This window comes from Echeneis naucrates, chromosome 3 (genome assembly GCF_900963305.1).
Source record: "Echeneis naucrates chromosome 3, fEcheNa1.1, whole genome shotgun sequence".
NCBI lineage: Eukaryota > Metazoa > Chordata > Actinopteri > Carangiformes > Echeneidae > Echeneis > Echeneis naucrates.
Window position 1 is genome coordinate 14,862,603 of NC_042513.1, and position 27,735 is coordinate 14,890,337.

The 27,735-nt window shown below is 42.4% G+C and overlaps 1 protein-coding gene across 1 annotated transcript in view; it reads right to left on the reverse strand.

Annotated features, from left to right (window-relative positions):
* Nucleotides 1–307: 307 nt before the first annotated feature.
* The window catches only part of otog (otogelin), a 49,310-nt gene continuing 21,882 nt past the window's right edge, over nucleotides 308–27,735 (reverse strand). The window contains exons 24-59 of the mRNA XM_029498531.1: nucleotides 25,812–25,919; nucleotides 25,054–25,192; nucleotides 24,463–24,597; nucleotides 24,149–24,295; nucleotides 23,524–23,643; nucleotides 22,857–22,973; nucleotides 22,146–22,302; nucleotides 21,983–22,009; nucleotides 21,419–21,592; nucleotides 19,592–19,870; nucleotides 18,049–18,166; nucleotides 17,730–17,809; nucleotides 16,716–17,038; nucleotides 16,048–16,389; nucleotides 15,546–15,693; nucleotides 15,222–15,451; nucleotides 13,710–13,887; nucleotides 12,976–13,127; nucleotides 12,787–12,876; nucleotides 12,521–12,707; nucleotides 11,850–12,070; nucleotides 11,560–11,698; nucleotides 11,103–11,291; nucleotides 10,698–10,907; nucleotides 10,494–10,598; nucleotides 9,793–9,897; nucleotides 9,584–9,685; nucleotides 9,404–9,502; nucleotides 9,188–9,228; nucleotides 8,577–8,652; nucleotides 8,181–8,359; nucleotides 6,053–6,157; nucleotides 5,595–5,714; nucleotides 4,688–4,733; nucleotides 1,530–1,609; nucleotides 308–508 (exon numbers count right to left, since the gene is read on the reverse strand). Of these exons, the coding sequence (XP_029354391.1) occupies nucleotides 308–508; nucleotides 1,530–1,609; nucleotides 4,688–4,733; nucleotides 5,595–5,714; nucleotides 6,053–6,157; nucleotides 8,181–8,359; nucleotides 8,577–8,652; nucleotides 9,188–9,228; nucleotides 9,404–9,502; nucleotides 9,584–9,685; nucleotides 9,793–9,897; nucleotides 10,494–10,598; nucleotides 10,698–10,907; nucleotides 11,103–11,291; nucleotides 11,560–11,698; nucleotides 11,850–12,070; nucleotides 12,521–12,707; nucleotides 12,787–12,876; nucleotides 12,976–13,127; nucleotides 13,710–13,887; nucleotides 15,222–15,451; nucleotides 15,546–15,693; nucleotides 16,048–16,389; nucleotides 16,716–17,038; nucleotides 17,730–17,809; nucleotides 18,049–18,166; nucleotides 19,592–19,870; nucleotides 21,419–21,592; nucleotides 21,983–22,009; nucleotides 22,146–22,302; nucleotides 22,857–22,973; nucleotides 23,524–23,643; nucleotides 24,149–24,295; nucleotides 24,463–24,597; nucleotides 25,054–25,192; nucleotides 25,812–25,919 (5,269 nt within the window). The remainder of the gene's footprint in view (nucleotides 509–1,529; nucleotides 1,610–4,687; nucleotides 4,734–5,594; nucleotides 5,715–6,052; nucleotides 6,158–8,180; nucleotides 8,360–8,576; nucleotides 8,653–9,187; nucleotides 9,229–9,403; nucleotides 9,503–9,583; nucleotides 9,686–9,792; nucleotides 9,898–10,493; nucleotides 10,599–10,697; nucleotides 10,908–11,102; nucleotides 11,292–11,559; nucleotides 11,699–11,849; nucleotides 12,071–12,520; nucleotides 12,708–12,786; nucleotides 12,877–12,975; nucleotides 13,128–13,709; nucleotides 13,888–15,221; nucleotides 15,452–15,545; nucleotides 15,694–16,047; nucleotides 16,390–16,715; nucleotides 17,039–17,729; nucleotides 17,810–18,048; nucleotides 18,167–19,591; nucleotides 19,871–21,418; nucleotides 21,593–21,982; nucleotides 22,010–22,145; nucleotides 22,303–22,856; nucleotides 22,974–23,523; nucleotides 23,644–24,148; nucleotides 24,296–24,462; nucleotides 24,598–25,053; nucleotides 25,193–25,811; nucleotides 25,920–27,735) is intronic.

Sequence of the window (27,735 nt, forward strand, 5' to 3'; positions counted from 1 at the left end):
GGTCTACAGGTTGTCCTTTGAAGTGACTGTTTAAAAATGCATTTTTCATGATTCAATTTTAACATTATCAGAGCTGTTAATACATCTTCAGTAATATTGAATCATATTTGCAATCACTCTCTGATTCTCTGATGAACCTCAAATCCTCCCGTGATATCCAAAGTCAACTTGACACCTTCCATACAAGCTGCAGTAACACGTCCCTGTCAGAGGCACCGGAACAACTTACTGTGAGATCTTTTAGGCCTTTACACACCTGCATCAAACCTGCAGTCCTCATCACGCATGTGTGTGTGTGTGTGTGTGTTTATGACCACTGGCAGGAGCAGTCAGTGGGTTCCTGGATGGTGTAGCTGACCCAGGTGGCGTTGCTGCTGCAGTAGAGCTGCACCGAGCGCCGCTGCAGTCCTGTCTCTCTGCAGCATTTACAGAAGCGAGCATACGTGTTGATGTTGTAGTTGTAGATGCTGGCAGAAGGACACTTCCCATCGCATGACACAATGTTCACCTGCAGCGCAAAGACAGCCAGTCTAAGTATTTCTATTTTAGGGTTTCTCAAACATTTTCAGACCTGGGACTGAAAATGTTTAGGTTTTGCTCTTAGGTCTGATTAGAGATTAGAGAAGCAAAGTAGCAAAGAGTCCATCTGACCAGGGTCTGGAAGTGACCGGCATGGGCCTCATCCACTCAGCTCCCTGTTTGCCTCTCTGATTTATAAGCTCTCTGTGACAGCGTACTAATCACTCATGGGTCTGAGCACTTCCCTAATGTCTTTGAACACACCACAAGTCTCGGTGTTAGGTCAAACCTAACACTTCCTGTTGTGTTTGTTGTGTCCGAGGTGTCAGTTGATTCTCTTTTAACTGGCCTGGTCTTCAGCCTCCAGTCAGGGAATTTTGTCTGCAGTCAGTTGGTTAACAGGCTGCTGGTAACTGGAGACATTCAGTTCATTGTCAGAGCAGCTAACTGTTAGCTTCATCCACATTTCCCCTCTAATGTCAGCTGATCGTTTCTGATGTACTGTATACCCTAAAGCATAAACTGCTGACTGATGAAGCCACGTGAGGAGAATTGCAGAACATTCATGTACACTGAAGTCCCACAATCCACAACTATCGTGATCATGAAATCATCTCCTTTGAATATATGTCTAAATGTAATGTATTATTGAAACCAGCACAGATCCCAACACTACGCAGTAGCTCTGTGGTCATGCTCAGACAGAAACGCCACATTAAACAGGAAAATTCAACCCATTCACTCAACCTTCGTAAAAGGCTTACTATTAAGAGCAATTTTTGATGTATTATTTTGACATCAGTGCCCACCGTTTCCATGACACGTTCTGTCCGTGGAACTTACAACAATTAACTATTAATCTCTTCTGCTGACACTGTAAACAAGACAACTGAACCTTCTTCCACACGGTCTGGATGAGATGTATGTTATTGTTCCTGGGTTAGCTAAAAAGGACAGAGTTTGTTTTTTCCTTTTCAAAGGTGAGTAGACAGTAAGGACACAAAACATACCGGCCTGTTGCTGCGACAGTCATTCTTCCTGATGGTCATCCTTACTGTCACTTTCTGACATGACTTCCCATCTTCTTTGCCTGTTCATATGACAACACAAAAAACTTAGAGTGAAATATTCACACACACACACACACACACACACACACACACACACAAAGCATAGGTTTGCAAAACACAAAGCAAACAGAGAAAACAGAGAAAGTGGAGAGGATGATAAAGAAAAGAAGAGGAAGAATTGATCATGCTCAAGCTGTGAAGCTGCTTTCGTGGAAGATGAGTTAAAAGATGTTAGAGAGCAATAAAGGAAGATAAAAGAAATAAATTAACATTAGCATTATTTTAAAAAAGAAAAAAATATCATATTTTGACAACCATTTGGCAAGTATCATTAAAAAAAAAGAATCTCACAAAAGACAGTCTCTAAACATGCTCCGTCAGCAGAAAGATACATTTCAGTGGTGCATCAATGCAGCAGCCATAATTGAGGGCGACACAGCTGTGCTTCTGAATTCGTGTCCAATTTACATCACCAGTGGTTTGGTTTGTTACAAACTTCAGATGTGGTCAACAAAGTAATAATTGTTGACAACAAGAGTTGTACTGTATAATTTTAAGCTGGATCTATATTAGGTATTAAGTCTCAAACACTCAAATGTTCACCTTAAACATGTTGAAAACAGTACACCGTCCTCTGACGTGAAATGTTTTACTTCATTTCTCTGATTTTCTTTTACTGGAACAACAGTAGAATATTTGGATTATGGTCAGAGCGTGACTGCAGTCAGTATGGCAGCAGCAGACATGCCTATGGAATGCCATTTTAGCAAATATTATAAATTCATGCATAAATACATAAAGCTGCTAAAATAAATCAGGTAAAAGTAATAAATTAGATAATATATGAGTATAAGTATATGCCAAAAGTGAGTAACTAAATAAACCTTTTTATTTTAAAAATAAGATTTTTTCTTCTTTTTTTTTTAACTCTACATTTATTTGTATCTAGAGACTTGTATTTCCAAATGCCACTTTTAAATTAGCATAAGTCTGAAACTGTGAGATAGTCATGTCCCCACATTTGGTCATAACAGATGAAAATCAAAGGAGCAGAGAAATAATATAAAAGCTACACACACACAAACACTCATATAAAATTTACATTTATTGATATGTATTACCAACTATTTATACACTATTATAAATTATTGTATACCCTCTGATTGATATCCTATTTATGTGGGATTATTTGCTTATTTCATAGCCTTAGTTAATTATTTAATTAATATTGACAAAATGGAATTCCATACTCACCAGCTGTTAGTGACATCTATGTGTATTTATCTCTGTGCATAGAAAAACTAACAAGCAAAACAACAGAGCAGAAACTTGAAGCTGCTATGTGTGGCACATATCCCATCAGCCATTGCTTATAATTCCTTTTAATCACCATCAATGAGAAAATCTGACTGCTTAAAAGCCTTGCAGTTGCTTTCCACAATTACAATAATCATTACTTTTAGTATTAAGAAAAAAAATACCTAGTAGTAGTAAGTAATTCCTATAATTCCCAATGCCCAGTGTTTTTACTTTAGCTAAAATTCAGCCTGTATCCTCCTCAGTACAGATTTGGCAAAAATGTAGCAAATTTCTAAATTTGTTTATGCATCTGAGGATTAGACTCAGCAACATTGCTGCTGACATCTGATTTGAATCAAGAGTTGCACCTTCATGTTGTCTTCAATTGCTCCATCTGCTAGTCACCAGACAGTCTGTTATCTCAAAGCTCAGGATCACCTCTCAACTAACTAAGCCAACGAGCCCGGGCTGAGTAGCTGCTATTTTGAAGCAGATTTTATGAATCCAGAAGAAACTGTATTTGGAGGAGAAGGTGGAGCAGAGGAAGATGGAAGGGTGATCTGACCTGCTCTGAACTCAATCCTGAGTGATTTGAAACTGAGACTGAAACGATAAACTCATTGGGAGATCATTTACTGACCTAATAAATCAGGTGAGAAGTCAGGCCAGTGGAGTTGCCCCATCATGGTCATTAGATAGAAAGCAGATTCGGGATTAATAAAGTATTCTTCTCTTTATCTATTTAAGGCTCTTCAGCACTGGATCCACTTTACCAACTGACAATCACTGTCCACGTGTATAGCCTATGTTGATAAAATGCTTTACATAGCAGCTTTAGTTCTCCACAAAGCTCCTCCAGCTGGTGGTGCTGCAGCATGCACATCTTCTAGAGCCCCCACCGCCCACATCAATATCTACTGACACATGCAGACATCTAAGCCCGACTAGTGGGCCACTACCAACAGTACATTGTTGGCAATCAACAATGCACTGCCCAGACAGTGCTAATGGGGAGATGGGTGTTTGGCTGTCATGTACATGTAAGGCTAAGGGTAAATACTGCTGTCCTCTCAAGGGTGATCATTTTTTGGCCTGCTTCCTTTTAATATAACATATCAAGCTACATGTTTTATTCTTTAGCCTTCTGATGCATCAGTAACTTCCACAGATTTTAACTTGAACACGACCTCAAATGAGACAGCAGTTGAGAGGACTCTTGTAGAGGGGTGGGGTTGTAGTCAGACTTTGGGATTTCTCGTGTGTTTTATCCTTATTATTCTGGAGGGAGTACATTGTTGAATATCAACAATGGCACTGACAAGCCTTGTTGTTTTGGTACCTCGTTCACAGTTTGTGTTAACTGTGGGAGACAAGGAGCTAATGGGGAATGGGAACAGAGGGAATCCAGTACCTGGTGGGATTGGTACATGACGGTAAGCTGCAGCACACAAACCACAAACCCACTTTATGTCACCGGATGCTTTTCAGTGAGAGCGGCGTCAATAATTTGTCAGTTTGAAAAAGCTTTTCTGTCACCGCGTTCATTGCCGGGTGAGATTGAATTCACTGAAAAGCACACAGACTCTCTAATCTGAATAAACTGCAGACAGATGTCGTGGAAAACACCAACTGGGGTCCAGACAGGAGTCACTTCAGCCAATGTGGTTGAAGACTTTGAACAAACTGAAGGGCAAACATGTCGGAAACATGTTGAGCTGCAGATTAAGGTGCTCTTCAGTGTCGACCTACAGTTCTATGCTAACTACCACGCTGCTGCTACGCTCGGGTCACATACTTACATGTTTTGCAGCATCCGTCCATGTAACTTACGACAGTTCCACCAATCTGAGGGTAGATAAGAGTCTCAATGTTAAATTCCTGCAAATAGCCAATGTTCTCAGGTTTACGGACTGAAAAAATAAACAGATGTGAAAAAAGTCATTTTACGTCATTAGACGATCAACGGGGTCTGACACTGAGGACACCTCCCTCCTGCCGAATCTCCAGAGTGATGTGTTTTATCTGTGGGTAACCTTTTTTTGGTATCTTGCATACCTGAAACGCCATTTGGGCGTTGCCATAGTCTGAGAACTATTGTTTTAAATCAGAATTAACTAAAACAGCATTTCTTCTATGGGCTTTTCCATTCTTCAGCCCTGTTAAGACCCGAGAGCCGTTTCTGTTGATCTGATCATCAGTGGACAAGTCTGATAAGACATCTTGGTTTACATGCAAATCAAAAAGGTATGCAGTGCAGCTGTCGACGTGTGTATGCATGTGAATGAGCAATAGACACAGAGAGAGGGACAGCAGTGCAGGGGTTGAATGAGGACTACTCACAGCACTGAAGTGAAATAAAGTTTTATCAATTTTTCCCCTGAATGGGAGCATAATTTTTAATATGAACATACAGACTGGGACTGCATCCACTTATATATACAGTCTACAGTCCCAACATAGTTTCGTCATTACTTGAAAATATTTGACCATTTTAAAATGGATAAAACATACTCATCCCTGCTGAAAATGATTTTTTTCTGTAATTCCAGTGTGAAAAAAGTCTCAGATTCATAATTTGACAGAGCTTAAGCTGCGCCACGATATATAAAAGCTACAAGAAAACAGATACATTAAATAAACACACATTTGGTTCATTTGAGTTCATTTGATTTTTAACACTTTCATGGTGTGCGCGTGCATGCTGACCTTCGTGCACTCTGTTTCGTTGAAGGGGGGGCAGCTGAAGGGGTAGGAGATGAGTGTGGGTCCGGACAGAGTGTCTGTGCAGTCAAACTTCATGCAGTTGGACACCCAGGACTTCCCCGGCTGAAACAATGCAGCAACATCAGCAACACCAACATCTGTGCAACAGCTACACCATATTCAGGTCAAGTGACAACAACAAGGAAGAAAGGGAGACACACTGAGCACAAATATAGTTTTAGCTTTATTCATCATATGAAATGTGTTGTATAAGAAATTGGTCAACTCAGCGATAAAGACAAAGCTTAATATAAGTGAATAACAATAGTTAGTTATAGTAATTAGTATTAGTAATGCAAAATAAAAATGTAAATAAAGTATGTGTGGGATGCTTACAGGTTTCCAATGAATGCTTATATAACCAGTAACAACTTGATAGTAATGTCAAAAGGACATTGTACCTTGTATAGAGATGTTGTCCCATTCTCATGTTCATAGAGGCAGGAAATATTCTTGCAAACACCACAACATGTCGACTGGTCTTTGGGATAGACGTAGATCTGGTTCTGAAACAGCCCCAAAGATTCAGAGTTAGTGCCGTCATTCATTAAAATACATGAAGACTCCTACGCAGCCTTTGGACATACAGTTGCTACGATGAGAGCACGGATGAGCATTTCTACTTTTCAAAGTTCAAGTTACAAAATTCTAAGAGTTACTTTTGTCTTCATTACAGTAACAGTGAGAGAAAGAGAGAAATACAGGGGGGTGGGGGGCAGAGGTAGACAGAGTACACAAATTCACTACTTGAGCAAAAGTACAGATACTCCTTATTAAACATTACTCCAATACAAGTAAAAGTAGCTTCGTCAAAATATTACTTAAGTAAAAGTACAAAAGTATTTGCTTAAAAATTACTTAAGTAAAAGTATAAACAATATCTCATGTGCCACAAGTATCAGCAAACGTTTCAGTATACTTCCCCATTGCTGAGCCTGCTTTGTGTTTGTGAACCTTTCTTATCTCCACAAAAACAAGCTGTGTGTCTGTCATGTTGGGAAGTAAAGCAGATTGCAGTGTGAAGGTGAGGCAGCATGTCTCTGTGTGTCTTATTGTGTGAATGCATGTAAGTGAATTTCCCTCAGGATAAATAAAGTAGATATCTATCATATATATCATATTTATAATAAAAAAACAAATGTCAAAAAATATAATATTTTTGTTCCCCAGTTCGGGATGGATGCTGATCTATTGATTTTTTTCTGCCGTTTGAACTTGAGCAGCATGTTGGCGTAGTGGTTAGCGCCACCTATTTGTGGAAAATATTATGTAACATTTGATTTACATAAGCTTCTTATTTGTTTTCTCCCTAATTGTAAACCCCCCACAACAAATGGTTTGGCCACCGAGCCTTTGCTAAGCCCCGCCCCCCTTGGCTACTGTTGCTATGCCCGGCTGTTTTCTGTTGTCTGAAGTTCGATAGGAAAATGTCCAGTCAGCATCAGTCCAGTGATCAGAAAGGAAAAGAAAGAAGAATAAGAAAATAAAGGGTTAAGACATTTTATAAACAAGTATTTTTAAAAGGTGGTGATGGTGAAGCTGGGACGAGAAACGTAGAGCAAGGTAAGAAACAGTGCAGTTAGCTTGTAACGTAAGCTAACTAGCTAGCTCTAATGCTAACGTCCATTAGCCTAGCTTGTATTAAAGCCCGACACAAAATGTTATCTTTGATAGAAACAGCTGAGTTTGGTAGCTCCATCAGAAAAGAAGACAGAGAGGAGAGAGACAGAGAGCTGCAGTCAGGTAACAGAGAGAGAGAGAGACAGGGAGGGTTCGAGGGAGTGCGTGATACAAAAAACAATTAGAGTAATGTTACACTGGAGCAAAAATAGCGAGTAAGGAGAGCATCAATAGAAATGTAGTGGAGTAAAAAGTACAATATTTGTCCTTTAAATGTAGTGAAGTGAAAGTAAAGTTACCCCCCAAAAATAATACTCAAGTAAAGTACAATACCCAAGTAAATTTACTGTCCACCCCAGGTGGGGGGAGACAAAACCTGAGCCAACAGGAAACAGTTTATGTACCTCGAGACCTTTTCAGTCATTATTTTCTGACTATAAAAAATGTTCACTGAGAAATAATTACAATAATTGTCATAATGTTCTGGGCTAAATTCAATGTTCCTGCTTCCTTCCACAGTCCAAATATATGGTTCATGACATGAACTGTCTGGTTCATGACTGAATTGTCTATAGGCCTGAGCGTGAGTTTGAAAGTTTGTACATCTCTTTATATCTTTATATGCCAGCCCTGTGATGGACTGGCAACCAGGTGTACCCTGCCGTCGACTAGTGTCAGCTGGGATTGTCTCCAGCCCCCCCTGCAACCCTGACAGATAAGCAGCATAGATAATGGATTGATCATTGGTTAATACAATTATTAATCATTAGTTAGTCCTGGCCAAGCAGCAGACAATGGATGGGAAATTGACAAAAGGATTTATTGATTTCTTTTCTAGATCAAATTTCACGCTCTTCACACATCGTATCCATGGGTGTGTGTATGTTTGTGTGTGTGTTGTAGTCTTACGGGTTGGCAGTGGGTGGAGCAGTTGATGCTGGTGGTGCGGAGTAGGTGGAAGCCACTTGCCGGGTCCAGGCTGCGGCTGCACTGCCGGCTGTGACACAAGCCATCATCTCCATGTTCCACCAGAATCTGACCTGGCCGTAGCACACCACGCTCACCAAAGACACACACCGCCTCTCGCACTGATCACACACACACACAGAGGAGGGGTCAGAGGTCACAGCAAATGAAGCTGCAGTAACAGACTTCAACAGTTTATGGTGCTATTTATATTTACATTTTCAGTGATCTTGTGTTTTATAAAGTGTATGCATATATGTGAATATAAAGTAAGATCAGATCAGCTAATACAGCAGCAGCATTAGAAGCAGCCGTCATCCACGCCCAAGCACTGCTCACCACACTTGTATCTTTTGCAGGCGCACTGGTTCTGGGGATCGGACAGGAAGGCCCGGTCCAGCTGGGCGGCCTCTCCCTGCAGGAAACAAGCAAAACTTGAGCTAGTTTTAAATTTACAAATATATCCAACCTTACATTAAAATAATTACTATAGGTTCTCTTATTTTATCTTATCTTTGCATTTTTTTGTGTCTTCAGTTTTTTTCAGCAACAAAGTTATTTCACCGGTCTGTCCAACATCAAAATCAGCAAATACCACCACCAGACAGAAGAACGTGGCTGAATAAATGTGTAGATGGTGCAGATCAAGAAGGCTCTCTGAAGGAAAACATTTGAGACTTGAACTTGAACCAGGCGACTTTGGGTAGAAAGTGTAGGTCATTGAGTGACCTGTGCAATTTTGGTCAGATTAAAACAATAGCTTTTTTTGCCTAACTCGAATATAATGAGCAGTTGCTCCATACTCTGAGAAAGAGTAAATAGTAAAAGAGCAACAGGTGCACTCGAGTTTTCCTGCTGTGTTTGAAGTTTTTTTTTTTTAATCAGAGTTGAGTTCATCTCTGCCTCCTTTTCTCGGTAGAGCAACCAGAGTTTTGAAAGTCTGTACATACCAGGCCACATTTTGGGGAGGTGATCTTCTCACAGGAGCACTCTGCAACAGAAAAGAAAATCGTCAAGTCAACTCTTTCACTATAGTTTTGAGTGATAGATAACAGCCAACAATCGAACATGTCTTTCCAAACCAAAGTGTCTGAAACTAAAAAGTTTGAATTGATTCTTAAAACATTGTAGCTTTGTCCAACACCATCAACTGTTACTGGTCGTACCACATGTCTGGTTGGAGCAGCAGCGACCTGGATCAGACACCGACACCACTGACATCCCGACAGGACAGGTGATCTGAGGACACCTGTGGGGCTCACAGGCTGCACACAAACACATCAGTCAGGCTGATAGAACAAACAAGTTGGCCATTTATTAAATTGTGTGCCTGTGTGTGCTCTCACCACAGTGGTAGACGGGGCAGCAGCGGTCCGTGGTGTTGCTGTCGACGGTCAGCACGTCACCGTACTGGCAGACAGGAGGTGTCTCCTGACAGGAGGAGCACACTATGGCAAACATACACACTTCGATCATTAAAGTGTTAAACTCTGTGCTAACTGATGACTCAGTGGCGGCTGAAAGCGTCGCAGACCACAGAGTTGTGTAGACTCACTGCAGATGTGGGCCAGGCAGCAGCTGCCGTCGGCTCTGGTAGCGATCAGAGTCTGGTCCTCTCTGCAGGTGGGAACGTCTGACACACAGAGCTCAGGATCGCACTCTGTAACAAACGGGAATCGGTACAGATATTTATTGTCTTGCTGTGAATGAGACCAAGAGACTGACGCTACACCAACAAGAAGCTGGGGGCAGGCAGCTCAGCTTAGAGACAGCAGGGAAGCCATTCACCTTGTCCTCCCTCTTTCCCTCTCTTCTTCTTTAACAAAGGAAACACTTGAACTCTTAATCCAAGGAGTGCTGATTTATTAATTATTTCACCTAATATGCAGGTTGTATTTTTACTTCAGGTCCTCTTAGCCCATGTTGGCATAACAACAATTATGGTTCCCTGTTGTGACATGGTATTTACAGATATTTCTAATGAACTTTTATTGTATATGATAAATTCATATTCTTAATTTATTCCTCTCATTTTCTCTGTTTTAAAATGATTTTTTTTCATTCATCGTGAGTTCCTTTCTTTAGGGTTTTTTTTTTAGGTATTTTGTGTGTGTTGTTCTTATGTAATGAAAGGGAATGACATGCTGGAAAGAGTCTAATATAATTACCAGACAGAAATATCGTCTTATATTCAGACTGATGTATAAATAACTTAAAGATAGTGAACAGCGAAAGAGTGCAGACATGGAGACTCACCACAGACGTAGTCCGGACAACATGAGTCCTGTCTGTAGTACGACACCAGCTTCTCTCCATATTTACACTTAGGGGGGACCAGGTCACACAGGCTCTGGTTACACACTGCACAAACACAAATCACAAATCATGATTTTTAGATTAGTTTCAGTACACACGTGATGACTCAGCGATTCAGATACGTCAACCTCGTCATTGCCTCACCGCAGACTTTGTGTGGGCAGCAGCTGCTGTCGTCAGCCAGGCTGAGAATCACCTCCCCTGTTCGATGGCACACCGGCGCCAACACGCTGGAGCAGTTGTACTCCACGGGAACAATGGTGTCGTTGTCACAGCGGTACATGCAGCAGGCGTCTTTTGAGGCTTTCCACACCTCACCATGTGCACGAGGGATGCCAGAGCTGTCAGTGCAGGCTGGAGACACACAACAAATACAAAAGCAACCAGGATTTCTACTTCAATACACCTCTCACACCAGATCAAAATAAGGTTTTCATTCTGCAGCCCACTGAATCAATGAACTTCTCTTTTCCAGGTTCTCTAAACAATCTCATGTCATTGTAATGTAAAGTAACATCCTGTTGTCCGGGCTGTAAAAACGAGTCTTACCACACTTTTCTGGGGAGATGCAGAGGGCAGTGTAGGGCCGGTGGAGGAGGGTTCCCTCAGGACACACACAGCCCTCAGTCAGACCTGAACATTGGTCTGGGTCCGAGTCAAAGTCGTGGTTTGGGCAGGACTGAGACGTGCAGGCTGGCAGACAGGCTTGATACCGCAGAGTGCCAGGACACAGGAAGGCTGCAGAAATGACATTACTCTGTTTAAGACTTCACAAACCAATAAGTGAAATTATGTCAGGTCGCCAATTGGTTTTCATTTGTGTGTGTTTTTATTGATGTATATATTTGTATTAGTCTGATATGTTTTTAATTTAAGTTCCTGTTGGTATTTTAATCCATTCAAGATAAGTGTAAATGTGAACTGTGAACACATTTTCCATAATGTTAATTCCACAGGAGCTCAAAGAGCAGCTGTATGAACACTGAAACAATGGTTATGAACTTACGGCAGTAATCCGGGCTCCTCCACTCAATGCAGATATTAAACTTGTGACAGGAAGCCACATAGGCAGCCAAAGCCACACAATGGTTGTTGACATACTCTGCATCTCGTACCCAAACTTCACAAAATGTGCTGGGAGGGACCTGAACATAAAAAAACAACAGGATGGGATTCATTACAGTACAGACACTAAGTATGATTATAGTTATTGTCATATTTAATGAAGCACTGGCAAGATCATCAGTTTTAAGTCAAAGTTCTCTGTTCTGGAACCGAGTTGATGGGTGAACGTACGAAGGCGTGGCAGGGGGAGAAGGCGGGGTTCTGCAGCATGAGCAGGCAGCTGGAGCAGTCACTGGTGGAGCAGTTCAGCTCACGGCGGCGGCTGTGGCTGATATAGCTGGTGGTGTTGGGGACCTGCCAGCTGTCGATGAACAGAGCCGGATCCTCACTCACACCCACTGTGGTGCCATCAGCTAAAATCAAGTCATTGGTTGGGTCTCCATCACAGAAACCTAAGGTAGGTGTGAGGGGAGGAGGGGTCAGAGAAACATTGACTTTTTGACTTTAATCGCCTTTAATAATCATACCAGCTGAAAAATGTAAAAAAAATAAAATAAAAAATAAGTTCATGCCAATATTATCATAATAATAGTTTTTAATTATTAAGATCCCTAATTAATGTGTCCCCTTGTTTTTAAAACCTGTCGAAAGATCTGAACAGCGGCTCCCTACAGCCTCTACAAACCGTTCAAAATGCTGCTTCCAGGATCTTCACCAAATAAAAGACAACATGAAAAGTTATGGGAGGCCTCCCATTCGTAGAATCTATTTAAAAAAAATTTGTTTCCACCACAATTAAAAGACCCGGGGGAAGGACAGAAGGGTTCAACTCTTGGTGCAGGTGAAGGAGGTCTGGAATGGATTTTGAGGCCGGTACCACACATGAATTCAACTATTCTTACCACAGAGGCCCTTGGTGGGAAGCTTGTTGCTGGAGCTGTCTGTGTCGATCACCATCATGCCAGTACTATGGTACCACTGCAGCTTGAGGCCCGCAGGGCTACGGATTAGGTACATGTTGCCCGTGTCGTAAATCTCAAAGCCGTATTTTTTGAATCGAGGTTTTGCATATCGCGAATTGACGTAGAGCTGAATAAAAGAAAAGAATATGTATGATCAGACAGGGATTTAATCTGTTTCTCTGACTCAGGAAAGAGAGACCTCTTACCCTCCTCTGCAGCCTGTTGATGACAATGTGGTTGGACGTGTGCGTGATGTTGAGTGCCACCAGACAAAGGTTGGTGAAATTCCAGAGAAGCTTGAGAATCAGGTGGAAACGGACAACAAATCACAACATCAGACTCAAGACTTCTACTCCCATCATTTTCAATTAATCTAAAGTGTGACACTGACTTACTGGAGACTCTGAGTCTGCAGGACATTCCTGAACCAGGACACTCACAGTCTCATTCGGCAGCTGGGTCACTATGTATGAGGCTGCCTTAAAGATGGCAACACTGTTCCCATCAAACGTGATTATGTTCAGATCTGGGAACATTGAGCAGCGACCTGGAATGCCAAAGAAAGATAATAGTTAGCATGTGAAAGCAGATTAAAAGACTAGGATGTGTAACTAGACTTGGGTGATATCTAAAATGTAATATCTTGGTATTCTTCATTTTCATTGTCTGCAATTATATCCATCTATTTATGTTTCAGGTTTTAATAACATACTATACTATACATTTCTCCTGCTGCTTCATATATCCCACCTACTGGCAGGTGCCATGGTAACCAGATGATAAATACTCGCTTCACCTGTCAGTGGTCATAATCTCATGGCTGGCTGTATATAACTCCATCTTATGTTTATCATATATGTGACACAGCCACTTAGCAGCAGCTCAGAGTTTCAGTGTACAGTAATCCAAGCATTGAAATGATGGTGGACTTATAATGGAAAGGGGCAAATAATATTATGATAAAAATTGTGCATAGTTGAAATGAGCATGAGAGTCAAATCTCAGCCCGAGCTATTCTGTAACAACCGTGACAACAACAACAACACATAAATAAAACTTTCAGCCCTGAGATTGTGAACTTATTGAAAGAACATATTTGACTGTGTTATTGTCTGTCTGTTTCCCTCACATGGACAGTCCCACTGAGGGCAGCACTTGTCTCCATTGACCAGGACGGCAAAGCCGAGCAGACCACAGTTCGGGGGTCCAGAGGTAAAGGGGCAACTTCGGGACTTGTTGAACAACACAAGCTGGTTGTTGACGCAGATGTACTTTGTGCACTCATCAACAATCTCCGCATATGGAGGCTGGACAGAAGCAAAAAGTCACACAACTGAAAGCTTCAAGTTACACAGCGACAAAAAAATGTGATAACAGGAAAGAAAGCACATGTGAGCCTTTCCCCTGCTTTCCCTCTATGTCGCTCCCTCCCTCATTCAACACAACCTATCAAGGCAGTGTATATTTCTCAATGTACAGCGATTAAAAATGTCAATGCGTGCAAATATGTTGATGTATATCTAATCAATATATGCAACTTTCTTAAAACAATGTATGTACAAAAATCTGTCTCTCTTCTCTCCCATGAAGAGTGCACCAGATGTCACTTGCGAAACTGGGCTCTATGTGGTCACTTCTCAAGTCTTGAGGTGTCTACTCTATCTGCTGTCTGCTCCTGGAAATGGTTGAGTCGGTTTCAATGATTTCATAACCTCTATTTGGACAGTGCTGTGATAACTTCTCCTGTGAACTGGAACTGTATGAATGAAAAATGGCTTTGAATTAACAATAGATTTGTTTAGTAAAGCTAGAGCGTTTGCTGTCATTTTTGAATTCTGTTTCAAAAAACAAAATATGTTGAATTTGTGTGACTGAAAGATTAGTGCAAATTAACTGAACCTACTGTGCACATCCTTGTCAGGGAAACGGGTATAGACGTTGTTCCCTCCACAATGTGTGTGGTCGTTTCTGCTGGGGGGTGAGCTGCCGTCGGTCCAGGTGTTGTATGATCAGCCCTGTCCAGCTCTGGGGTTTTCACTGCTGGGTGTGAAGTTGGAGCAGCAGCAGGGAATCCTGGTTCATGCGTGGAGATTAGGATGTCTGGTGGAGGCATCTCTTCGGTTGTCACTGCCTCTGAGGTTGAAGTCATAGGAGCAGTGGTAGACGCTGTAGCTGTTGTTAGGGTAGGAACAGGCACTGGGATGGTTAAATTGGTCAGGACGGGAACTGCTGTGGCTGTTTCGACATGTTTGGTCGGACTGACTGTAGCGACCAACTTAGGAGATGTTTGGACTCCTGGTGTAGTTGTCGTGCTGGGGCTCGGTGAGACACTCGGTTGGCTGAGGGTGGTTGAACTGGTGGTTACCGCTGGAGGCTTTGCTGCTGTGGTAACCCTCGTGGTGAGTGGCCTAATGGTTGTTCTCTCAGTCATTGTGATTCTTGTTGTCACAGGAACTCTGGGTGTCGTCTTGGGCGTCGTCGTTCGTGTCATAGTGGCAGTTTTTGTAGCAGGTGTAGCTCTAGTAGTGGTCAGCAGCCGGGTAGTGACTTTGTCCAGGTAAGTGGTTGGCCTTGAAGCTGCTAATGTGGTTGGGCTTAATGGAGACCAGGATGTAGGTCGTGTGGTTGTAGCTCTTGTTACCACCTCCACTCGGCCCGTCACTGCACGCGTAGTTCCACTGATCGACTGTGTGACGACAGGTCTGGCTGTGGTGGTAACAACACCAGCTGAAGGGCTCGTAGGGACAGTTGTGACAGGAGCCTCAGCAGTACCAGGTGCAGGTGGTGTGGGTCTATCACGTTTCTTTGTGGTGGTGGCTTCACTTTCTGCTGTTGAGGCTGTAGTCAGGTTCATGGCAGCAGTGGTAGCAGCTAATGTTGCAGAGGTGACAGCTGCCTTAGTGGTTGTAACTGGAACATGAAGTACTTGGGTAGTTTCAGGAGTGACATCAGAAGCAGTCTTCACTGTTGGGCTGTAGGATGGGGTGGACGAGGACTCCTGATAGGGGGGACGCCATGGTTTGGAGGTCTGCATGGTAGATGCAGGAGGGGTGGTGCGCTCCATTGATGGCGATGGTGGTACGGTGGTGGTTTCTGTTGACGGTGTGGCAGGACTACCCGCAGACACAGTGGCCGTTTCTGGAGGTCCAGGAGTTGCGGTGTGGGTGACTCTTTCTGTTGTTGGGATGGCCACAGACCTGGAGGTTTTCTCAGTATGGGTTGTGGATGTGGGCTCAGCAGAGGTAGCTGTGCCTGTAATCTTTGGAGGAGGAGGTGCGGCTGTTGTTGTGGTAGTTACAGGTATTTGATACACTGTAGTTTCAGGTGCGCCCTTAGTTGTTGTTCTCCAGTCTGTAACAGCTGATGTGGGAGAAGATGGTTTAGTTGTAGTTGCAGCTTCATCGAGCGGAGTTGACGTCAGTAACTCTGCTGTTGTGGAGGTTGTCTGTTCAGTGGGAGAGGTATACTGAATCCTCTCCGTTATAACAGGCAGTGTTGTCATCTCTGGACTTGGTGTTGTTGTTTTCCTGGTGGTGAAAGGTGTAACTGTAGTGACTGACTCTGTAGTCTTTGCTGAAGTGGTTGTGGACAAAGACACAGCTCCTGTTTCGACAGGGGCCGAGGTCAGGGCAGGTGGGGCAGTTGTAGGTGCTATGCTTGGTAAACCAGGAGGGGTGGGTGCAGCTGTTGTTGGTTTCAGTCTCCCACTCGTTACAGTCTGCGTGCTGGCGTCTGTGTGCGAAAGGGTCGTTGTACTGGGGGCAGCTGTCCTGTGTGCTGCCGAAGACGTTTCTGCGATTGGTTTGGGACTAGAAGCGGTTACCATCGGTTTAACCGCTGCTGAGTGTGTTGTGGCCTTGGTGGTGTGTTGGGTTGGTCGCACAACAAAATGAGGGGTAGTAATAGTGGTTGGCCCCTCTGGAGAGGTGGCACTGGGTTCTGCGGGGGTAGTTGGCAATAGGGCATCAGTAGGCTTTGAGATGGAAGTGAGCCACAGCAGAGTTGTCATAGCAAAAGGTGCACTGCTGGTCCTGAATGTGGTGGAGCTGAAGGGGGTGGTGCTCGAGCTCCAAGGCTGGGTCGTCCATGCTGTTGCTCTTGTTACGGCGGTGGAAGGCACTTTAGTCACTCTAACTGTAGACAGGGGCTCGACCACCTCTGGTCTGACAGCAGGAGGCGTTGATGGGGATGATGGAAGCCCTGCAGGAGCTGACGAGGTGGTGGGTGATTGGACTGGCTCATCAGGGGCAGGTGGCAACTGAGCAGTGGTGGTCTGCACGCTGACAGGAGGGACAGTGGTGGTCCTTTTAGTGGATGGACCAGAGTGTGGAGTGGAGGATTTAAAGGGGACTGTGGTCTTGAGGGAGGTGCTGGAGGCAGCAGTTGTCCCAGTAGCTGCAGAGGTCGCCTGAGTAGAGGATGGTGTTACCAGCTGGACAACAACTGGAGCCTTAATGCCTGAAACCAAACAATGCAATGTGTGTTCGAGAAATTAACGCTATTTTCATGTCTTTTCCAAAAATGATGAGTGATTTCTTCATATAGTGACACCAAGTGATACATGTAGCCTATACATAATCTGAGTAGAGAAAGATAGAAATGTAGAACAGATGATCATTATTGAATAATTCATGTGAATATAATCCTCCTGTGTTTATATTGTATAATACGTCAAAATCCAAAATTTTTATTAGGTACTTCAGCTAAATAAGCAAACAAACAATGAAATACTCACCTTGGGGAAAATGTAACAATTAATAATAAAAAATATGTGACGGATTAGTCTGAGGAGAAACAGGATTCCAGGAGTCCCAGTTTGCCACTTTGATCTTCACTCTTAGATTTCATTTCTTAAACCTCCTCGGTTTATAGATATTATAGACTATAGATACTTTTATTGCAGTTTAATTACACACTACCTTAACATATTTGTAGTATATGAGTTTTTATAATTGTGGGGTAGCTAAATGCCCCTGCCTGGGTTGTATTAGGGTTAATTTAAGACTCACTTGACGCTGTAAGTAAAATCTTAGTTTTCGATGAAAAAGAAGTTTATAAATCTGCTCCACCACTCAACATGCTGAGGGGTCTTAATTGTCACCAAGAAATCAGTTAAATACTTGAAGGGGTAAAAGACTGAGATACTCACAGTCTTCAACATAAACACAACGATGGGTGACCTCATCCAGGACCATGTGTGGGGGGCAGACAGGAAGGCAGCCCTCCACTCTGTGCACAAAGCAACATAAACAAACTGTCCACATCATCTGCTTCTGTTTGCGGGTGAGTGCTGACTGACATTGGGAAAAGGCATACGGATTGTGTGATACATCTAAATTTCAATAAAGGGAAAATCATAAGTAGATTAGATGTGGTGACATCTGATGTTTCACTCAGGCTGTCGTGAAAACTAACTGCCTACAAACTGTTGGCATCGTTAGAGGCAAGGAAAAGGTCAAAGGTCTCACTGCGGGATGGTGGCGCAGGAAGCGGCCGATGGGTCGCTGCAGGTCTTGAAGCAGGGACTGACACAGGAGTCGTACCTCCACTGACACCGAGGACCCGGAGGGGCCTCTGGGTTGGGGCCTGATGAAAAACTTATGTTTTACATGTCTACCTCAAGATCACACAAAAATAATGCATAATTTCAATCTGTTTAAGGACATGATTTTCAAAAACGTTGTTCTCAAAGAAGCATCTTACATTAGAAATATTGCATCAACATTACATAACATTACAAAGGAAAATTAACTGCACAAAAGCTTAAAATGCTGAGCGATACTGTAAAAATACTGTAAAAAGAGCATTATCGCTCCTCCAGTAGTTCATTAAAGATTTATTGTGATCAATTTGAAACAGCCAAACTCGTGATTTTGAGCTGGATCCATTAATGTTCTGGTGTATATGTGGATGAAATTTCAAACAAAGCTCTGTGGTAATGGAGAGGTCTGTGGCTGCAGCAGTTTTCTGACTGTGAAACATACTTTATAGCCTCCATAATTGATATAAGCACTGAGCAAATTGACGGCATCTCAATCTGCAAGAAAGTTGTGAGAAATGTAGATCACATTACTCATCCACACTGGCTGAAACAGCTCCAGAAACATTTTCACAGACCAGTAATGTGATGTGATTAGAAGGTGATGTCTGTCTCGTGTCTGCACGTCAGCTCTATTGCCACATGTCTGCGGGGTTCACTCCTGTCAGCAGGAAATTCAATCTGCAATTGGCTGCTCTGTCCTTGCCTTTAACTAAAACAAATGCTGTCGTACTTTTAACATTAAGAAATTGGTCTTACTACAAATAAAGCTGGTTGACCAGAGAGAAATACAAAAATCAACAGGAAACCTCTTAAAGACTCCTTTTACTGATCCACTAATCTTGGTTGTTATCACCTCTGTGCGTCATAGTAATGACTTCTGTTGCGAGGAGAAATATTTATGTCACATAAATTCTTAAAGTCAATTTTAAATATTGTTTCTAATCCTGTATTTTCCAGCTAATTTCCAGGAAACTTTCCTCATAATGTCTTTAAGGTCAGCTGGTCTTCTTCTGTTAATTAACAGGATCTTAAAAAATGTACATGCAGTTTTGAGCTAATAATAAGCCAAATTCATTATGTGTTACTTGTAACATACAGGAAAGTAGAAGGTGAATGTATGGGGGCATATAGACATTATGTAGTAATGTAAAGTCTAAAAAAACAGCTCCCAAACTGACACCAATTTTCCACGAAAATGATAACCTTCCTGTTGTGCTCTCTGCGCAGCTGACTGGACTCTACCAAAATAGTTCATGTGAATCACTTAGAAATACTTTTGAGGATTCTGGTGTGAAGCCTGGATGTGGATTCAAACTTGCTGTGGAATAGTTGGACGCTTGAACAGTGTTTAAGTTTAATTCTTTTGTCTTCAGTGTGTTCTGACTTTCATTGTGAGCACAGCCTGGGAAACCCTGACCTCGTGTGTGCGTGCGTGTATGTTTACGGGGGGTCACGTCGGTACTGCCGACCTGTCAGCCTGAACAGCGTGGCCTTGCGGAAACTGTTGGTGTGTCTGTATTTGAGCAGGTGGAGGCGAAGCAGCACAGCGTGCAGGAAAAAGCCGGGTTTGGCATGGGACTCCAGCGAGTCATAGCCAGGGATCCAGGTGTTCCTGTGGATGATGAAGGTGGCCCCGTCCCAGAATGCCTCGCTGTCCTCCCACTTGCCCAGCTTCACCTGGCCACTTGGGCTGGCATACAAGAAGAAGTTTGGTCTGTCGGCTGCTTCAAAAGAAACACGTGATGAGTCTGTGGAGAAAGAGACAGTGATGATGTATCAGTAGGACACAGGGAAGTCCGCTCAATGAGAACACACACTCTTACATCAATGGTAGCTGGGCTGATTGTGCATTTGAGTTTTGTCTTGTTGTCTTGTCTTGAATACATATAATACATTTACCAATTGTAATGGAGCAAAATGAAGTGAAAAAGATCCAAAGAGCAGTGGTGGGCAGTACCATAGTACATTTTCTAAAGTAAAGTACAAATCATCAAAAACTGTACTTAAGTAGAGGAGTGGAGGAGAGGAAGAGGGAAGGAGCAGAGGAGAGTGGAGCGATGAGCAGAGAAACACAGAGGAAAAAATGCACTATGGGGACTGTTACCCCAAATTAAACTTTCTGTCTTTGACTCTAAGTTCATTTTACAGAGATTTTTCAAAAAGCCAAAAGGTTTATAATAGCTTATTTTATTTTGCATTTTGATTTTGAACAGGGATAATCACAATGTTGGTCTTTTTGTCAGCTTCAGTTTGTTTCAGTAGGATCCACTGCATTACTTTACAGTCAGATCCTTCCAATGCACTGTTTCAGGACACATTGTTTTCAGGATACAAGTGTTTGTTTGTGTTTTTTTTTTTTTTACAAGAACTTCTGTACTTTTACTCAAGTCATAGTTTAACTTGGCTACTTTCACTTTTATTGGAGTAACATTTGACCAGGAGGATCTGTACTTTGTCCGCCACTGTCAGAGAGCAGCATTATCTCAATAAACACTGATTGCAACTTTTTTTAGTGTTGGCTGTCTGACCGAGCCATCTCGGCAGGCCATCTCCTCTAATCAGTGTTTTCACTGGCACACAAATTATTCCACACAAAACACTAACCAATGCGGAGGAAACAGAGGACAAGAATAGCAACAAGTCAAACACAGCCAAAGACAAAAAAATGCTTTTACAAAGTAAGTTTTTTCCTAAATAATGAAAAGACCATTTTATACAGCCACCGCTGAGACTGGAACAGAGGGTACAGAGAACGCACAATAAGGAGACAAGGATATTATATAAAGACATAGAAAGATATTTTGGTCATCGTCCTTTTTGGTTTTTTTTTTTTAAACAACCTGTCACTCACAGGATAAGAAATAATTTCTATGGAGCAGCATGGAGGCCTAAATGCTAAATGAACACCTTTTACTCCTCAATAATAAAAGAAGAAAAGTCATACTGAACATCAGGTCAGTTGCGCTGTCCACACAAGTAGCTTTACCAACTAGTGAATCAACCTTCACTCATGCACCACCAGTGAACAAGTTCATTCCCTGTGTGATCTTGGGTACAGACATAAATTATCTTAGTTATCAGTTAGTTTTTAATATTGACAAAATAATATCGACAACTCAACCTACTGTATAATGGAAGCCACATTCACTCTCTCACGTGCTGTCTGAGGTAATTTGCAGTTCAGTGTCTTGTCAAAGGACACATGAACTGGAAAATCCAACAGGACACCAAACCTGCTCGACCCCCCGAGCCACAGTCTCCCAAAGATTTCTGTCCTGAAAATGGCTTTGACTCACCGTGGGGTCGTGTTCTGCTGAGGCCTGGCGTCATCATGAACTGCGACAGGATGCTGCTGCTGCCGGTGGTGAGGTTGACCTGCTGTAGGAACACAAGGCTGCTCGACCTGCTGGCTGCCAACACAGTGGTCTGATCCCTCAAGGCAATGAGTCTGAAGGGGCCTTTACCCAGAACTACAGACAGGGGCCAACATTAGTGCAGCACTGGCTCTTGATCCAGTTCAACAAACCAAAGAGTCTTCATTTCATGGTGTAAATTACTGATATAAAGACTGATTTGTTGCCTAGACAGGCAGAGGAAGATAGATGGAAGGGCCACATATGGATTTTAGACATGGTTTGAAACAGTGTAACATTTCGTCATGATGACTTAGTGCAGATGATCGGCTCAGTTTCTGACTGGGCTGACATCATGTTTCTGTCACGGCCGCTCTCCAATGGCTTCCAACTTTCCACTTCAAATACATATCAAGAGTCGCCTGTTTGCTTTTAAAGCCCTAAATAAGTCATCTGTTTTGTGTCATCCAAGTGGCTTCCTCTAGTTGAGTGGAGAAAGCGTCATACCTTTGTTGAAGAATTCACAATCATACGCTGCAGAGGGAAGAGAAGGGGAATTAAAATGATAACAGCAGAAAAAGATACTATGAGCTTAAAATTATTTAAGTTTATTTAGTTACGCTTATTCCTTAGAGGTGCAACCAGTGGCTTGATGAGTGTTTTGACTTACGGCACAGAGAGGGTGAGCGCCAGTCAACAGGAACGCCCTGGTGGCAGCAGCGCTGGGCGTAGGCTGCTACGCTGGTGCAGAAACACTCACAGTCGCCTCCTCTGCTGCAGCCACACGTGTCTGCCAGGCAATTCATGTAGAACCAGGTGACGTCCACCTGAATGTGACGCAAACGATAAACACTGTAATTCGCTGGTAGGACTTGAATGGTTTTCAGGATTCTAGTCTTTTTCATTATTTTTTATTTTCCCATGTCATAGCCTGACATTTTTCTACACACGATGCAGCTCCATTTCCACATAATCAAATACAGATACCATGCCAATTTCAACAAGGCAAAACATGTGAGGCTGTCAATATTTTCATTTATTCAAATCATTATTAATGATGGTCCCATTTCGAGGATAAGAGACAATGAAGCAGGTTTTGAATCAGGGGGCATGGTGACTATGTGACTGACAGACCGTGCCTCCAGAGTACAGAGCAGGTTAGTGCCACCTTCTCCTCCAAATAAGGTTTCTACTGCTTTCCAAAAACTGAGATGGCTACGGCCAATTTACAAACTGGAGGCTTCAGAAAAGCTTTTAAGAAAACCATATATATAATCAGATGTTGATGAACAGCGCAGCACGTAAGACATTACATATTCAATGCTGCTCCACAGAGACCAGTCTACATGAGCAGAAGCGGGGCTGCAGTACTGTAACTCACCACCGGGTGACAGGTCTGGAAGACCTCACTGAGCAGGACGGCACAACGTTGCTTTGCAAAAGGCTCTCTGAGAGGACTGAGGCTGCAAGGGTGTCTGATGTCTGGACTGTTCACACACTGAACACACAGAAACAGGCAGTGTGGCGTTAAATGATGTGTTTTCATTAGAAGTGGAAGAGAGAAGTCTTACTCAAGCAATTTAAGAGTCTTTAAGGAGAAGGTAAAAGAAATGATAACACACAAAGGGCTCTATAAAAGTTGTTTTCTTACTTATAAAATTACTGTCATGATCTAAAATGCCTCTGAAGTTGAACTACATTCTCCAAACTTGGCTGCTGCATATGGATTTCTCCTTTTTTTTCTTTATCGATATCAAACAATATTTAAAGGACTTATTCGTCTACCACAGACGTTTTAATTTCCTTTAAGATGAGTTTTCCTTTGATGAAATTTGAATAGTCTAGACAAATTTTAATAGAATCCCATTTTACTAATATTACTAATATATACTAAGCACTGACACAACCTTGAATGTTTGTGAATTAAAATCAAGAGGGACTAAATTTAGAGCAAACAGATTGAAACAGCAGTGAGCTTCAGAAGGAACAGGGAGCTACAGATTGAGAAACTCTTTAACTTCACAGAAGATGATACAGGGGACACTGACCTCTGCTGCCGTCCAGCTGTTCCCAAACTCCTGTGGCGTTGGAGAATCGATGTTGTCGGGCGTCCGCATCTCGTTCACTGTCTTCAGGTCAAAGTTCCCACACAACCCACTGAGCTTCCCCTGAACACATCACCAGCATCTCTTTTCAAATCATCATCTCATTAATGTCATAGCAAGGGGAAACCTCAGTGTCAGCGTTGTTCAGGCAGCGGCACGGAGCACAGAGCAGTGTGATTCAACAATGTATGACTAAACATTCAACTACAACACGTGACCTTGATTAGAAGATGCGCTTCGAAAAGAGAACATGAAAGAGAAGTGTTTGATTGCCTGCCCTTTGATAACTCTGATGAAGACCACGTGACACTATTAAAATCCCTCGGACAGGTAACCTAAGCATGTTTTGGACTGAAATCTTTTAAACTGGTGTCTCCAAAGTATTAATCATCCCCTTCAGGGAGGACAAGGGCAAAAAGGAGCAACAGGGCTTATAGTCAATGTCATTTCAATCTGAAGAAATCTCATTTTAACAAATCTTTCTTGATTGAAGGTTGAAGGTCCAAAAGCAACCTGGCTTTGCAATCCTGAGACCTCCAGAGACAAAGTTACAGAAACAATGTCCTACCTGCCACTGAGGTCCAACCTGGATGTGCACAGTGGTCTTGCGGTCCCAAAGGACAGTGACATCTTCCTCCGGGAAGTGTATCACTGTGAAATATCCAGCCGGCCACATCAACATCCTCTGCTTCCTGTCAATCACACTGGATGGATTCTGCGCAGGAAAGTTTAGTTTTACATAAATGTTATGAAGCGTTTGGCTCATGAAATATTTCACTTAAATCTGACAGGTTATTTGGATTATATAAATTTGCTGCTGGTGGCCGATATCATCTTCCTTTAAAAATCCAGAATATGAATTGAATTTAGGGTATCTCTTACTGGCTTTCCAGTGTCATCATCAAACAGTACGAAGGACCTTCCAATATTGATCAGCAGCGATTTCCTGCAAAGGACTCCACTGTCGAAACATTCAACGTTCTCAGCTGTGACACTGAGCATCACATCTGCGCTGCTCTGTGAGAGAAAACAATCACACAAAATATAGACATTAACCAAAATCTGTAAGTCTATCACTTACTTCAAAGTGAAAATCATTTAACTTTATTTTGTAACTGCACAAGCATAAATGTTTTTTTTTATGTTTGACGTAAAATTCTAAATCAGTAAATTAGATTACACTGTGCTTGCACTTTTTAAAAGATCAAATTTTTGTTACATCTAGAGAGGAGATTGCAGATTCCAACTAGCTAAATGCCCCTTCCTACCTCTTCATGTAAATACCAGAGCGAGTTAGACAAGTTCATTTTGAAATATTGTTTGAATATGAGGTTAATTTACATTTTAAATACAGGAATATTTTTCCCCATTAGCAGGATCATTGCTGATCACTGTATTTTCAGATTAACATAATAGTTTTGGTTATTGGATTATTTTTGGTTATATATATATATATATTAATATATCCAGTACCTTTACAAGATAGACTTTGCATGCACCAACATAGTCAAACAGCAGGCCATCAAACGTCCTGTAGTGCCGGTCACCGTAAGCCGTACACATGGATGCACACGGACGAAACACACACTGGAACGTCCCATGCTGGCAAACACTACAAAGACAGCAAAGCTTGAGTGATTCAACATTAACTTGTTCCCACTTAGCGCAAGGGCATTTATTCTATGTCTAATAACCCCCTTTCGTTCCAAGCTTCGGGTTTACAGCTGGCAGAAAAGTGGCCAGTGAATTGTCAAAGGTTGAATTGCTGCTCATTGTGCTATTAGCCTGTCATCTACACCCACTTCTCTGGCCGTGGCCTGAAGAAGAATTGGAGGGATGGGAGAATGACTGAGATCACTGGGAGAGTGTTTCCTTTCACGAATCGCAAACAGTCTGAAGCAGAGGGAATCAAAGAGTCATACAAGGGCCTGCTCTGTATTCAGGCCTTTTTTATGCCCTGTGATAGAAGAGAATTATGGATATCAGGTGGCCACTTCTGCCGCTCTGATAATCGCAAGTCTCATCACTTTCAGGCAGAGACCTGACTTTGGAAAATCAGTAACGTCGTTACAGCTGCGTCTTAATCCTGACAGATATTGTTAGCAGATAGTTGATGAGGGCAATATAAATGATTGCATCAAGGAAAAATGGATGAAGACCAATGGCAAACCCTTAGTTTTATCATTTGGTTGAAAAACTTCCGATGGATGTCCACAAATGGGTGAACCTACCATTTATGGCACGGAGAGGAGACTCTGTCACCTGGATAATACTCCTTTCCTTTCCAGAGACATGGGCAAGCTGCAGGTTCAAAGCACTCGTCTCCATGTTTCAGCAAGCTGGAAGCAAGCAGACAGAATAGGATTTACAGCTTTGCACTAACCGATGAGCTTGAATATTGTGGTTAGAGGTCAACACATTGTAATGATAAACAAATAAGCTTTACTGGAATAGACCATATACAAAACTCAACATAGACTCAGGGCCAGAAAAGTGAAGCCAAAGCTGAGGAGCCCTAAAGCCTTCACGTGAAGTCAGATTGTACTGAAGTCTATGGGGAAATTGCCATGCTTCTAACTTAATTAATTAGCTCTGTAAACGATTTTCTAACAGTTTATGGTCTCTCTCTTTTTTCAACTTTACTTTAAGACAACATGATTTAGATTGTTTAAATGACGCGTGTTTTTCAGGGCAGACTGGAGGCTACTGTGACTTGGTATTAGAATCAGAATTAAGAAAAATAGAAGCAAAATAAGAAGTTTGCTTTCCACCAGCTCTTCAACGAGGGAGTAGCCAAATGAAGCACAACTTATATTTGTTAATCTCTAACCCTAACTGAGTGTTTTCAGGTGGCTGAACTGTAGTCAAGCCAAGCAGAGGGGTAAAACATCTGGATGGGGTGTTGATTCAAATCATGAATGGTCCGATGACAGAACCTCAGACACTCTCCTGTGAAGCTGACGTGGTCATTATTAGAGAACTATGGTGGAAGAGGATGCTATCAAGTTATAACATCATTGTCATTTGGAGCTCCTTTTGTTTCTAAGCCAGGTATAAGGAGTTTCTTTGCCAAGAGAATGACAGAGGCAGAGCCAAAGCAGGTTAGCCTCCAGAGCAGAGTGATGCCAGGAAATGAGAGCGAATTTCAGGGGTGGGTGACTCTGGATGAAAAGCGGTAACACTCGTTGGCTACATGAGAAAACCGGACAATTAGGATTCTCAGAGATAGCGAGAGACACAGTCTTTGTCTGGATGCCTCCATTTTCTTTCCACTCTGTGAGATGAAGCTGATAAGTATCTTGTAATATCCAGGGTTGAGCTATATCCACTGGCAAAGCTGCAGACAATGAAGTGACATATTGAATCAGGTTCATCTGAGTAGAGTTACACCCCAGATAAAACTGTGCTAACAGCTTCCTTTATCTGCCCGCCAAGTTGCCATATCAATTACTTTGATCAAAGATTGTAAATCAATCTTTCTCTTGACCCATGTGCACATAATGAATAATTCCTCATAAACATGGCTCTAATTTAGAATAAAATTTTAGTGGGTGATGTACAAGTGATTGAGGAAGATGTAGATGCACAGTGTTGGCAGCACAGTGGGTTGAACATAGTCTGCAATGGACCTGGAGTTTTGCCAAGTTGTGTTGAACCAACTCAGATCAAAGGTTTAATGAAAGTGTGAACAAAAAGTGCAACAAAAGGGTCAAGGGGCCATCAGTGATGGTCTGACAAGGCTTTGACCATTTTACGATTTTACTGAACGCACCGCTGATATTGTAATTTTTTTTTTATGTTTCGTATAAAGTAAGTGATAGTTTCATGCTAATGTCAGATAGCTCTCCTCACCAGTAATAACAGCATTGGTCATGTTACTGCTGTAACCACGTGAATAAAGAACGAAAGACCTGAAGACCCGTACATTTGATTCGTGAATGAATCAGTCGTGCCTACACTGAGAATGCGCAACGGTCATGTGAGAAGCGAACGAGAGACTCAGACCCGAAGACCCTATTTTACGAGTCGTGAGCGAATCACCCATTGCCATACAGACAATATGGGGCAGAAAGATCCGTTCGTGAACGAACTGAGCCAGTGGCGCGCATGCGCGGAGCAGGGACAGCTGCCTACGACTATACTGCCTGTCTCTGA